Source organism: Sapajus apella, unplaced genomic scaffold (genome assembly GCF_009761245.1).
Source record: "Sapajus apella isolate SASKATOON/1434 unplaced genomic scaffold, GSC_monkey_1.0 scaffold12, whole genome shotgun sequence".
Taxonomy (NCBI): domain Eukaryota; kingdom Metazoa; phylum Chordata; class Mammalia; order Primates; family Cebidae; genus Sapajus; species Sapajus apella.
In genome coordinates, this window is record NW_022436952.1 from 6,116,028 (window position 1) to 6,128,569 (window position 12,542).

At 46.9% G+C, this 12,542-nt stretch overlaps 1 protein-coding gene across 7 annotated transcripts in view; it reads left to right on the forward strand.

The window, feature by feature from the left end:
- Nucleotides 1-12,542, forward strand: part of SP2 (Sp2 transcription factor) — a 32,641-nt gene that overhangs the window by 19,326 nt on the left and 773 nt on the right. For 2 of the 7 annotated variants that reach the window (XM_032279849.1, XM_032279850.1), the window contains exons 4-8: nucleotides 6,150-6,489; nucleotides 7,883-8,057; nucleotides 8,317-8,510; nucleotides 10,243-10,339; nucleotides 11,456-11,580. In XM_032279849.1, coding sequence (XP_032135740.1) covers nucleotides 6,150-6,489; nucleotides 7,883-8,057; nucleotides 8,317-8,510; nucleotides 10,243-10,339; nucleotides 11,456-11,558 — 909 coding nt within the window. In that variant the 3' untranslated portion in view covers nucleotides 11,559-11,580. Of the gene's footprint in view, nucleotides 1-6,149; nucleotides 6,536-7,882; nucleotides 8,058-8,316; nucleotides 8,511-10,242; nucleotides 11,581-12,542 lie in introns of those variants that run through there. The other 5 variants (XM_032279853.1, XM_032279855.1, XM_032279851.1 and 2 more) reach the window with 4 other exon arrangements.

The following is a 12,542-nucleotide window of genomic DNA, read 5'->3' on the forward strand; positions in this document are numbered from 1 at the left end:
TGAGCCACCGCGCCCGGCCTCTTTATGGGTTTTTTTTTGGGGGGAGTGGAAAGGGGACAGATACATAATTTTTAATAACACTTATTTTTGATTATAGAATTACATACTCAGTGGCAAGAATGAAAACATTCCAATCCATTTCATTCCAAGAATGAAAACCATAGAATTTTATGTGAAGTAAGAAAATGAATGAGAAAAATGATGATCATTATTAATGACAAGAAAACAATAGGAAGAGCAGCCTAGCTTTATAGCAGGAATATTTAGGCTAGATTCATCTGGAATGTTTGTTTGTTTTAGGGTGTGTTTTTTGAGACAGGGTCTTACTGTGTTGTCCGGGATGGAGTGTAGTGATGCAGTCACTACAGTCTCAGTCTCCTCAAGCGATCCTCCCACCTCAGCCTCTGAGTAGCCAGGACTATGGGTGTATGCCACATGCCAGGCTAAGCCACTGCTCTCTGCCAAACCGGGATGCCGAATTGAACAAGAATGTTCTTATTTTTGGCATTTATTAATGTGCTCTAATACTCTGGAATCTCTTTGGTTCTTTGAAGCAAGTTTTATTCTTTGTGCATGCCTACCAAGTGCCAGAAATTGTGCCCATGTTGCAAATGGAGAACCCAGAACTCAGAGAATTTATGAAGTATCCAAGATCAAATAGGACATAAATGACAGGAGTCAGGAGTCAACTCAGATTTATAGCTTCAGAGTCTCACTCTGCTGCCCAGGCTGGAGTGCAGTGGTGCCACTTGGGCTCACTGCAACCTCCACCTCCCAGAGGAGTTTGGGATTACAGGTGCCTGCCACCACACCCTGCTAATTTCTGTATTTTTAGTAGAGACGGGGGTTTCACCCTGCTGGCCAGGCTGGTCTCAAATTTCCGACCTCAGGCGATCCACCTGCCCTGGCCTCCCATAGTGCTGGGATTACAGGCATGAGCCACCACACCAGGCCAACTCTTGTGTCTTATGTGTAGCAGGTGCTACCATTAAAATTGGGGAGCACTTTTTTTTTTTTAAATATAAAAAACAGTTCTGGCCAGGTGTGGTGGCTCATGCCTGTAATCCCCTTGGGAGGTTGAGGTGGGCGGATGGCTTGAGGTCAGGAGTTCAAGACTAGCCTGGCCAACACATGGTGAAACCCCATCTCTAATAAAAAAATTAAAAAATTAGGCCAAGTGTGGTGGCTTACACCTGTAATCCCAGCACTTTGGGAGGCGGAGGCAGGCGAATCACCTGAGGTCGGGAGTTCAAGACCAGCCTGACCAACATGGAGAAACCCTGTCTCTACTAAAAATGCAAAATTAGCTTGACCTGGTGGTGCACGTCTGTAATCCCAGCTACTCGTGGGGCTGAGGCAGGAGAATTGCTTGAACCTGGGAGGCGGAGGTTGCCGTGAGCAGAGATTGTGCCATTGCACTCCAGCCTGGGCAACAAAAGTGAAACTCTATCTCAAAAAAAAAAGGTTAGCTGAGCATGGTGGCAAGCACCTGTAATCCCACCTACTTGGGAAGCTGAGGCAGCAGAATCGCTTGAACCCGGGAGGCAGAGCTTGCAGTGAGCAGAGATAGAGCCACTGCACTCCAACCTGGGCGACAGAGTGTGACTCTGTCTCAAAAAAAAAATTCCTGCCATTGAGGAATTTATGACTTAGTTTTCTCTAGAGGGAGAACCGACTGACTTACAGTGGGGAGTTGTATAATTTTCTGGGTGGAGAAGACAGCCCTTGAATTTGAGTTGTGGACATAGAAGTCACATAGGAATTCACCCTTCTGGCATAATTTATGTTGCCAGGTGGTTTTTTTAATAAGTCGTTTTCACAATGTCTGTGAATTCTCATGATCAGACCTACCTTACAGGTGAAGAATTGGGGCACCTGCTCAGGTGCACATCCTCGGCATTGCCTCCCCTCCCTTCCATGAGGTCCCATATCTTGAGGTTGATGGAGACAGGACTTAAACCCAGGTCTTCCCTAAGGAAGTAATGATACATATGCAGAAAGATTAGGCTACAGCATTATTTTTTCATGACTACACAGCTTTGTATCATCCCAACATGCTGACTGTTACACAACTGATACTCTGTTACCTGTATATATCTAGGTTATTTCCAATCTTGTAGCTAAATTATAAATCCCTAAAAGTGGGTCAAGGACGTGCACATTTTAAAACAATTTGTGTTCTATATTAGAGGTTTGCAGTCTGCAACCAACTTTCAAGCCAAATCTAGCCCACCCACCTGTTTTTGTAGATGAAGTTTAATTGGAACACAGACACATCCATTTGAGTTGCCCTTGCACTACAGTAGCAGAGTTAAGTAGCAGAGACAATATGGCCCGCAACGCCTAAAATATTTACTCTCTGGCCCTTTATAAAAAAAGCTTGCTTTGCTTTTGATTTTACAGGATAAAGAAAAAAAAAAAAAAGCTTGCTAAACCTTCAGATGCAAATACACACTCGTGCATGCATATACATATACACATAAAATCAGACATAAAAGATCAGTGATTTGAAAAAGGGGCACATATCAAAAAATTGGGAATGAGATTTGCATATTTACTAAGAGATGGGCCAGGCGAGGTAGTTTATACCTGTAATCCCAGCACTTTGGGAGGCTGAGTCTAGAGATCGCTTGAGCCCAGGAATTCAAGACCAGCCTGTGCCATAGCAGGACTTCATCTCTACAAACAAATTTAAAATTTAAAAATTAGCGAGGTATGTTAGTGTACACCTGTAGTCCTAGCTGCTCAAGGAGGCTGAGGTGGGAGGATCACTTGAGCGCATGAGTTTGAGGCTGCAGTGAGCTATGATCGTGCTACTGCATTTTAGCCTGGGTGACAGAGACCCTGTCTCTATTAAAAAATAAGTACATAAATAAATAAATGAAAAGAGATGGGATGTTTGTTAGCTTTTAAGTGAAAAGAAACACTCATAAATAATCCAGGAATTAAAAATAACTCCAATCAAAATCACAGCAGGATTTTTTTACAAAGAACTTTTTTCCTCTTGACTCAATTGAGTGTAAATTGCCGCTATGATCCCCCTTGTCACTTCTGAATATTTTAATTCCTACAGACAAGGACATTCTACATTACCACAATACAATTGTCAAACCCAGGAAATTAGCAATGAAACACACGACTAATTCCAAGACCCCACTAAGTTTTCACCATTTGCCCCACTAATTCCTCTGTGGCGAAAGGATCTGATCCAGTATTACACATTACCTTAAGTTGTCTCCTTAGTCTGTTTTGGTCTGAAACACTTCCTCATTCTTTACTTGACTGTCATGACCTTGACACTTTTGAAGGCTCAAGGTCAACTTTGGCCATTGGCAGCTTTTTCGGGTTGGCTGTTAATATCCCTCTGACAGGCTCTCATTCTTTTTTTAATAAAATCAACTTTATTATTGAGACATTCACATACTATGAAACTCACCCTTTTAAAGTATACAATTCAGTGATTTTTAGTATATTCACAGAATTGTGCAGCCATTACCTCTATATAATTTTAGAACATTTTCGTCACCCCAAAAAGAAACTCTACCCTTTAACCTCACTCCCCATTTATTTCCTCCTCTCCGCAGCCCCTGGAAACCACTAGTCTATTTTTAATGTTTTCAAGGTTCATCCATGTTGTAGCACCTGTCCGGTGACTGGCCTCCTTCACTTAGCATAATGTTTCAGGGTTCATCCGTGTTGTAGCATGTGTCTGAACTTCATTCCTTATATTTTCCCAGCCTCAGCCTTAGGATCAACCATTTTTTCTAGGATTCCTGGTGCCTCTCATTGAACAATGTGATGGCCTTTTTTTACATTTTATCATTTTCTTCCTCTCCATTTATTTATTTATGTCATTATGGACTCACAGATTCCTTTTTTTTCTTTTTGAGATGGAGTCTTGCTCTGTCGCCAGGCTGGAGTGCAGTGGCGCGATCTTGGCTCACTGCAACCTCTGCCTCCCAGGTTCAAGTGATTCTCCTGCATCAGCCTCCTGAGTAGCTGAGATTACAGGTGCACACCACCATGCCCAGCTAATTTTTGTATTTTTAGTAGAGATGGGGTTTCACTATGTTGGCCAGGATAGTCTTGATCTCCTGACCTCATGATCCACCTGCCTCAGCCTCCCAAAGTGCTGGGATTACAGGTGTGAGCCACCCTGCCTGGCCTGTTTTTTGTTTTTTGAGATGGAGTCTTGTTCTGTCACCCAGGCTGGAATGCAGTATCGCAATCTTGGCTCACTGCAACCTCCACCTCCTGTGTTCAAGCAGTTCTCCTACCTCAGTCTCCCCAGTAGCTGGGATTATAGGAGTGTGCCATCACCCCTTGCTAATTTTTTTTTTGTATTTTTTTGTATTTTTAGTAGAGACAAGGTTTCACCATTTTGACCAAGCTGATATCAAACCACTGACCTCAAGTGATTCACCTGCATCGGCTTCCCAAAGTGCTGGGATTATAGATGTGAGCCACCAAACCCAGCCAGATTCCTGTTTGTTTGGTCTTGCTCCTGGCATCCGGGCTGGAGTGCAGAGGCGTGATTTTGGCTCACTACAACCTCCGCCTCTCAGGTTCAGGCAATTCTCCTTCCTCAGCCTCCCGAGTAGCTGGGATTATAGACATGCACCACCACGCTGGGCTAATTTTTGTATTTTTAGTAGAGGCGGTGTTTCACCATGTTGGCCAGTCTAGTCTCAAACTCCTGACCTCATGATCTGCCTGCCTTGGCCTCCCAAAGTGCTGGGATTACAGGCGTGAGCCACCGCACCTGGCCCAGATTCCTGTTTTATTTACTGAGTTATAATCTGTTAGTACTATTATTTTGATTTTTCATTGACCTAGATTTGGCCAGTGGCAGCCCCTTTAAGCTGGCTTGTATCTTTTCAAGTCCCCACCATTCTGTAAGCATTTCTTTACTTTCTGGTACAAGTGTTCCAAGCTTTTCTTGTACCTTCCCTGCCCCCACCCTGGAATCAACTGTTTCTCCAAGGAGTTGGGTTCCTTTTAGTGGAGCATGTAAGTTACAACTAAGACCTGGATGCTAGGTAAGCTCATTCCTACTGGGCATGGCTGGTCCCAGCCCTTCTCAATGGACACAGCTAGGAAGTATATATAAATAGACATACCTATGCAATGCCTACATAGATAGATATAGATAGATAAACTTATATAAGGGCACACACACACACATACATACATGTACATATATACACACATTTGAATCTATATTTCTCTGTCTATATATATTGAGTCCCATGAGTTTCCACGAATGTCTCTAATTCCCATCTAGCACCGCAGCATTCTGTCTGGCCTTCTTCCTTTCGATAACTCCCTTCTGTGACAGTGAGAGCCCTCACCCCCACTATCCTTAACATACTTCCTTTCTGGGTAAGTCCTCCAGTATGCAGCCAGCCTGCCACCGTCACGGACACCCTCCTCCCTGCTACAGATGCCCTTCCTGTCCCGCTCAGACTCTAACATACATATTTTTAAGGTTTTTGATACATATTCCCAAATTTCCTTCCGGCAAGTTTAGCCCACATCATACTTCCACTCCTAATATACGAGTACATGCCTGTTTCCTGCTGTCTCACCAACGATGAGCACATTTTGTTTTTCCTACTTTGCCAATCTGAATTGGAGAAAAGTTGTTTTTCATTAATATGTGGCTTTTTTTTTTTCTGATTACAAAGACCAGAAACTTTTTTTTTTTTTTTTTTTTGAGACAGCATCTTGCTGTGTCACCCAGGCTAAGTGCAGTAGAGGGATCGTAGCTTACTATAACCTGGAACTCCTGGGCTCTAATATGTGGCTCTTAAAAACCAAAGTGAACCAGTGTTGTTTGTTTGATGGTAATTCACAGTGCACTGCCTTCTAAATCTCCAGTTCTGATAGTTGGCAATTATATTTTTCCATGCTAAGTAAATTAAATGCTTGGTTTCAAATCAATGGTCAGCATTTGCCATCTTAGTATAGGATGCCAGCAGCCCTTTGTTGAGCATCGGCTGTGTATAAATTTAGGCTTAGGTGAGTTGAGAGGAGGAGACTTTTGGCTGATGGGTGCCTCCAGTTCTCACTTGGGCAGGATACATTTGAAGGCCCCAGAAGCCTACTCTCTTCCAGGCACTGACTTTTTTCTCTCTGGCCCCTCCCAGGTCTACATCCGTACACCTTCCGGTGAGGTGCAGACAGTCCTTGTCCAGGACAGTCCCCCAGCATCAGCTGCGGCAACCTCTAACACCACCTGTAGCAGCCCTGCATCCCGTGCTTCCCATCTCAGCGGGACCAGCAAAAAGCACTCAGCTGCAATTCTCCGAAAAGAACGTCCCCTGCCAAAGATTGCCCCTGCTGGGAGCATCATCAGCCTGAATGCAGCCCAGTTGGCAGCAGCTGCCCAGGCAATGCAGACCATCAACATTAACGGTGTCCAGGTCCAGGGCGTGCCTGTCACCATCACCAACACAGGCGGTGAGGATGGCCCCTGTGGCCAGGGCGGTGAGGATGACCCCTGTGGCCATAGTGGTACCTGTGCTCTTAGCAGGTGAAAACTATGGGTTGGCCCCAGGATTCCCAGTAACAATAGTGAGGATGTGTCCAGCTTAAGGGCATGTCCACCTGCAGTTTCTCACCTAGTCCTTACAGTAGCACTCAGATAGTTTAAGGCACATGTCTCCATCTGACAGCTAAAGACAGAGAAGACAGATGTACTCGGGAAACTTTCCAACTAACATCTAAACACAAAAACGGCTTCTTGGAGGAGAAAGCCTTGAGTTAAGGTTGGAAGAAAAGGAGGGAACCCCAGGCAGTGGGAATAATTTGTGCTGCACTTCAGTTCAGTGGTGAGATTTATGCTGTGAAATCAGCCTGGCAAATAACCAGGGGGAAAATTGGAGCAAACTAGCCATTTTGCCCTTAAGCAAAAATGGCTCCTTATCTAGTGGGAGCTCTCTGAATTTCTCTTCATCCTTAATGAATTTTTAGCAGTTTAACACATTTGATTTTCCCTCTTGAGGTGACCCCCAGGAGGATAAGGTATCCTAGAGGATCTGATTTTTTTTCCAAAGCCCATAGAACTGTGTCCTTTTATTTGTTGTTGTTGTTTTTTTCTTTTTTTTTTTTTTTTTGAGACATGGCCTCAGGGCCTCGCTCTATCACCCAGGCTGGAGTGCAGTAGCATGATCATGGCTCAGTGCAGCCTTAACCTCCTGGGCTCAAGCAGCCCTTGTACTTCCGCTTACTGAGTAGCTGGGACTACAGGCATGTAGCACCATGCCTGGCCAATTTTTTAGTTTTTTGTAGAGATGGGGTCTCCCTATAGGTTGCTCAGGCTGGTCTTGAACTCCTGGACTCAAGCATTCTTTTGCCTCCCAGAGTGCTGGGATTACAGGTATGAGCCACTATACCCAGCCTTGACCTGTCTTATTAATAGATATCCCTGGAGACTTTCCTAAAAGCAGAGTTGATACCTCACAAGGGCCTAAGGTTGGAGAAGATTCAGGAAGACATGTCCAAGACAAGACCCTTCCCAACCGAAATCATGTGCGCAGTATTTTAAAGCAGATTCTGCCTGCATGGTACAGTGGTTTAGGGCATGGGCTTCCTCGGTTCAGATCTGGGTTCTACCACTTACTAGCTGTGTGACCTTGATATGTTATGGAGCCTCAGTTTCTTCATCTGTAAAGTGCTGATGATAATACCTATTTTATAGGGTCATGAACATTAAATGAGTGAATACATACAAGATCCCTAAAATGGTGTCTGACCTACAGCAGGCTCTCAAAAATAGCTGCCGTGATTATCATCTTTGTCATGTGCAGAAGGGCAGAAAGGTTGACTGGAGATTTCAGGCTTCCTCACCCTGAACTCTGCCCTCTTTGTCCCCCCGCAGGGCAGCAGCAGCTGACAGTGCAGAATGTTTCTGGGAACAACCTGACCATCAGTGGGCTGAGCCCCACCCAGATCCAGCTGCAAATGGAACAAGCCCTGGCCGGAGATACCCAGCCCGGGGAAAAGCGGCGCCGCATGGCCTGCACGTGTCCCAACTGCAAGGATGGGGAGAAGAGGTAATTCAAGGAGAGGGGCCAAGCCACAAGGCTAGTCTAACTGTGTTCTCCAAGCCCCTCCTGGACAGTTGTCCAGGGCTGCAAGCTGGCACAGACCAGGTGGGGAAGAGCTGGTGGCTCTATGCCACCTTGCCTCCTGCCTCCTTGTGCTTTCTGACCTGACCCCACATCCTCACTGCATCTCATTCCTGCCCCCGTCCTCTACCTCTTTTCTCTCCTCTTCCCATTCCCTCCACTCCACCCTCACCCCAACTCTCAGGTCTGGAGAGCAGGGCAAGAAGAAGCATGTGTGCCATATCCCTGACTGTGGCAAGACGTTCCGTAAGACATCCTTGCTGCGTGCCCACGTGCGCCTGCACACTGGTGAGCGGCCCTTTGTCTGCAACTGGTTCTTCTGTGGGAAGAGGTTCACACGGAGTGACGAACTCCAGCGGCATGCTCGTACCCACACAGGTCAGCTTCCTGCCTCTCCCCCCATCCCCACTCTATGACCCTTAGCAACATTGACACTCCTGGAACTGCCACACTAAGCAAGAGCTACAGACTGTCCAGGGACAGCATAAGAAATTATTTTCAAGCCATTCCATTATCACTGTTGTTTCCCAAAGTAATGGGAAAAGAATAGTTTTTATTGCATGACACAGCTTGATAACTTTGCCATGTCCATAGAGTTATTTAACAAACACTGACATAGTGTGCCAGGCACAATACTAAGCACTTTATAACTCAGTTGATCCTGGTGAGTGAAGTGGCACAGTTTTGGCCCACTGCAACCTCTGCCCCATCGGGATCAAGCAATTCTCCTGCCTCAGCTTCCTGAGTAGCTGGAATTACAGGCACCCGCCACCACGCCCAGCTAATTTTTGTATTTTTAGTAGAGATGGGGTTTCAACATGTTGGCCAGACTGGTCTCAAACCCCTGATCTCAGGTAATCTACCCACCTCAGCCTCCCAAAGTGCTAGGAATACAGGTGTGAGCCACTATGACCAGCCTGTTGATGCCCATTTTACTGAGGAATGGAGAGGTGGTGGCCCAGTCACACAGCTAGTGACTGGTGGAGCCACAGACTTTTTTTTTTGAGACAGGATCTCACTCTGTCACCCAGGCTGGAGTGCAGTGGCACAATCTTGGCTCACTGCAGTCTTGAACTCCTGGGCTCGAGCGATTCTCCGACCTCAACCTCCCGAGTAGCTGACACTACAGGCGTGTACCACCACACCTGGCTAATCTTTAAATTTTTGGTAGAGACAGGCTCTCACTGTGTTGCCAGGCTGGTCTTAAACTCCTGGGCTCAGTTGATCCTTCTTCCTTTGCCTGCCGAAGTGAGATATCACAGTTACAGTTTTATGTACTGGCAAGTCAATGCAAAACTATTAAAAATATTGATCCCGTGGTGGCTCATGCCTGTAATCCCAGCACTTTGGGAGGCTGAGGCGGATGGATCACGAGGTCAGGAGATCAATACCATCCTGGCCAACATGGTGAAACCCCATCATCTCTACTAAAAAAAAAAAAAAAAAAAAAAGTTGATCCAGGCTAGGCACAGTGGTTCACACCTGTAATCCCAGCACTTTGGGAGGCTGAGGCAGGTGATCGCTTGAGCCCAGGAGTTTGAGACCAGCCAGGGCAACATAGCAAGACCCCCATCTCTCAAAAATACAAAGTTCATCCATCTACCACCTGAAATTGTCCTGGGTATCCACAGTGGTCCACACACACACTTTCGGCAAACATTGCTGTAGTGAATGCCCAGAGTGAGCAGACACCTGTCCTGGGGCAGATTACCTGAGGTCAGGAGTTTGAGACCAGCCTGGCCAACATGGCAAAACCCCATCTCTACAAAAATGCAAAAATTATCTGAGCACAGGGGTGGGCACCTGTAGTCCCAGCTACTTTGGAGGCTGAGACAGGAGAATTGATTGAACATAGATAGAGGTAGAGGTTGCAATGAGCATAGCTTGTGCCCCAGCCTGGGCAACAGAGCAAGACTCCATTTCAAAAAAAAAAAAAAAAAGATTTAGATGCATAGGCACCAGGGAGCAAATGTGAGAGCAGAAGATGGGCAGAATGTGGTGACAGGCCATGTCAGCTTGATTGGGTGCCCCTCACATGCACCCCACCTTTTTGGGCAGGGACAGGGTCTATGCACAGGGTCTGTGGGTGATGGGCATTTCCTCTTCCCAGGGGACAAACGCTTTGAGTGCGCCCAGTGTCAGAAGCGCTTCATGAGGAGTGACCACCTCACCAAGCATTACAAGACCCACCTGGTCACGAAGAACTTGTAAGGCCAACTGCGGTGGGAGGCCCTGAAGATGCAGTCCCCCACCTGTGTCCTCCCTGGGCCCCTGCTGGAAAAGGAGCCCTGTGGCTGCCTTGGGCCCGCCCTCAGCCCCACTCCTGTTCTTTGACTGTCCCCACAGAAAGGGACTCTGCTCCCTGTACTGTCCTCCTTCCGAAGCCCCTTGGCTCTGCCTTGGCCCTTCCCCTCACCACGAGCTCCCGGCCTGCCCAGACTGTGGACACTGGCCATGCCCAATGAGACGTTCTAAACCAGGACGCGTGGGAACCCTTATTTCCAAAGGAAAAACATGCATTTCACTCCGTCGAGGAGCAAAGTGAGCCCCCACTCCCTACCCCAATCCCCGCTCCCAACACTGCCGGAGTCGCATCGTGCCATGCCCCCTCTCCTGCACCTCCCCGGCCCTGTTCACTACTGTGGACACCCTGGGGCTCGGCACCCACCTCTGGAGAGACTCGGGGCCACCTCCACTCCATGTGCCCAGCCCTGCCATAACCTCTCCTCCAGCACATTCCAGCTCTATTTAAAAAGTAAAGATACCCACCGACTCCTCCTGATCCCTCTTTTTCTATGGAGAACGTTGCCTTATACTCTCTACTTCAGATGATGAACACTGTGTACTGTGTGTGCTTTAAAGAAGTTTATTTAATTGCTCCCTTCTTTCCTTGTTATTCACCCCCCACATGCCTGCTTTCAGTTGAGGGTTTTGGGGGGCAATGATGAGCATATGAATTTTTTTCTCACTCTAGCAATTCCCTTTTCTAAATGACACAGCATTTCAACTCAAATCTGAATTCAGATAACACCTGCACATCCTGAACCTCCTCCCTCTCCCTTCATCTCACCCCCGACCGGCCCAAGCTCTACTTGTGTACAGTGTATATTGTATAATAGACAATTGTGTCTACTACATGTTTAAAAAACATATTGCTTGTTATTTTTGAGGCTTTTAAATTAAACAAAAATCCAACTTTATTTTTAGTTGTAACTGCTTGAGGTATGTTTTATGAATTAAGTGACAGATTTGTTATCCTCTATTAACGTACTTTGTTGGTCGGCACTGGGCTGACAAAAATTTTTTCTTGCTAATAAATTTAGTTGCCTGAGGCAAAATCTGCAACTTGGCAGTTCGACTTCCTTTGTCTTTTCCCTTGGAGAGCTTGGAGAGGGGACTCCAGAGGAGGGAGCTATGGTCTGTTAGAGCGGTGCACACTGGGACCAAGGTAGGACCTTGCCCTCCTGACTGTCGGCAAATCCAGGCCACATGCCCAAATGGGGCCACGGCCACATGTACCTCATGACACAAGCCCCCAGAGCACCTCCAAGGGCCAGGCCCAATGCAGGTGTTCCTGCTTTTTTCTTCCATAAGCCAGTTTTGCTTGTACACAAAGCAGATACCACGGAGCCAAGTCACAGCAGTGACTTCCTCAGCCAGCAAGCTAACTACTCCACCCACCTCCTTAACCTCTGGAGGAAGGCATTGGTCTCAAAGCCCATTAGTAAGAAGATTAGAGAGGAAAGCCAAGGGAGTCTTGGCCCAGTCCCCTCCAGAAGGCTACAGTCTGGCAAAAATGCATTTCCCCAAGGGCCAAAGTCCCTTCCCAAAGTTAAGGGCCAGGCAGGTTCCTGGGAGCACCTGGCAGCTAGAGAGTCCTGAAGCCCAGCTCCACCTGAGAGAAGACCCTGGCCACAGATTCTGGTTCCTTCTATCCCCTGCCTAGTACCCCAGAGAGAAGTTGATTGTGCCTTTTGGTTATAGCAAGTGCTATAAACCTGAGATTTTAGTGGGGCTCTGTTTTGCTTTGTTTTGCAGAGCTGTTAGGAAGTCAGGGGTTGTGATATGGTGCAGATTAAGATTGGAGCTAGGCCGGGCGCGGTGGCTCAAGCCTGTAATCCCAGCACTTTGGGAGGCCGAGGTGGGTGGATCACGAGGTCAAGAGATGGAGACCATCCTGGTCAACATGGTGAAACCCCGTCTCTACTAAAAATACAAAAAATCAGCTAGGGCCGGGCGCGGTGGCTCAAGCCTGTAATCCCAGCACTTTGGGAGGCCGAGGTGGGTGGATCACAAGGTCAAGAGATCGAGACCATCCTGGTCAACATGGTGAAACCCCGTCTCTACTAAAACTACAAAAAACTAGCTGGGCATGGTGGCGTGTGCCTGTAATCCCAGCTACTCAGGAGG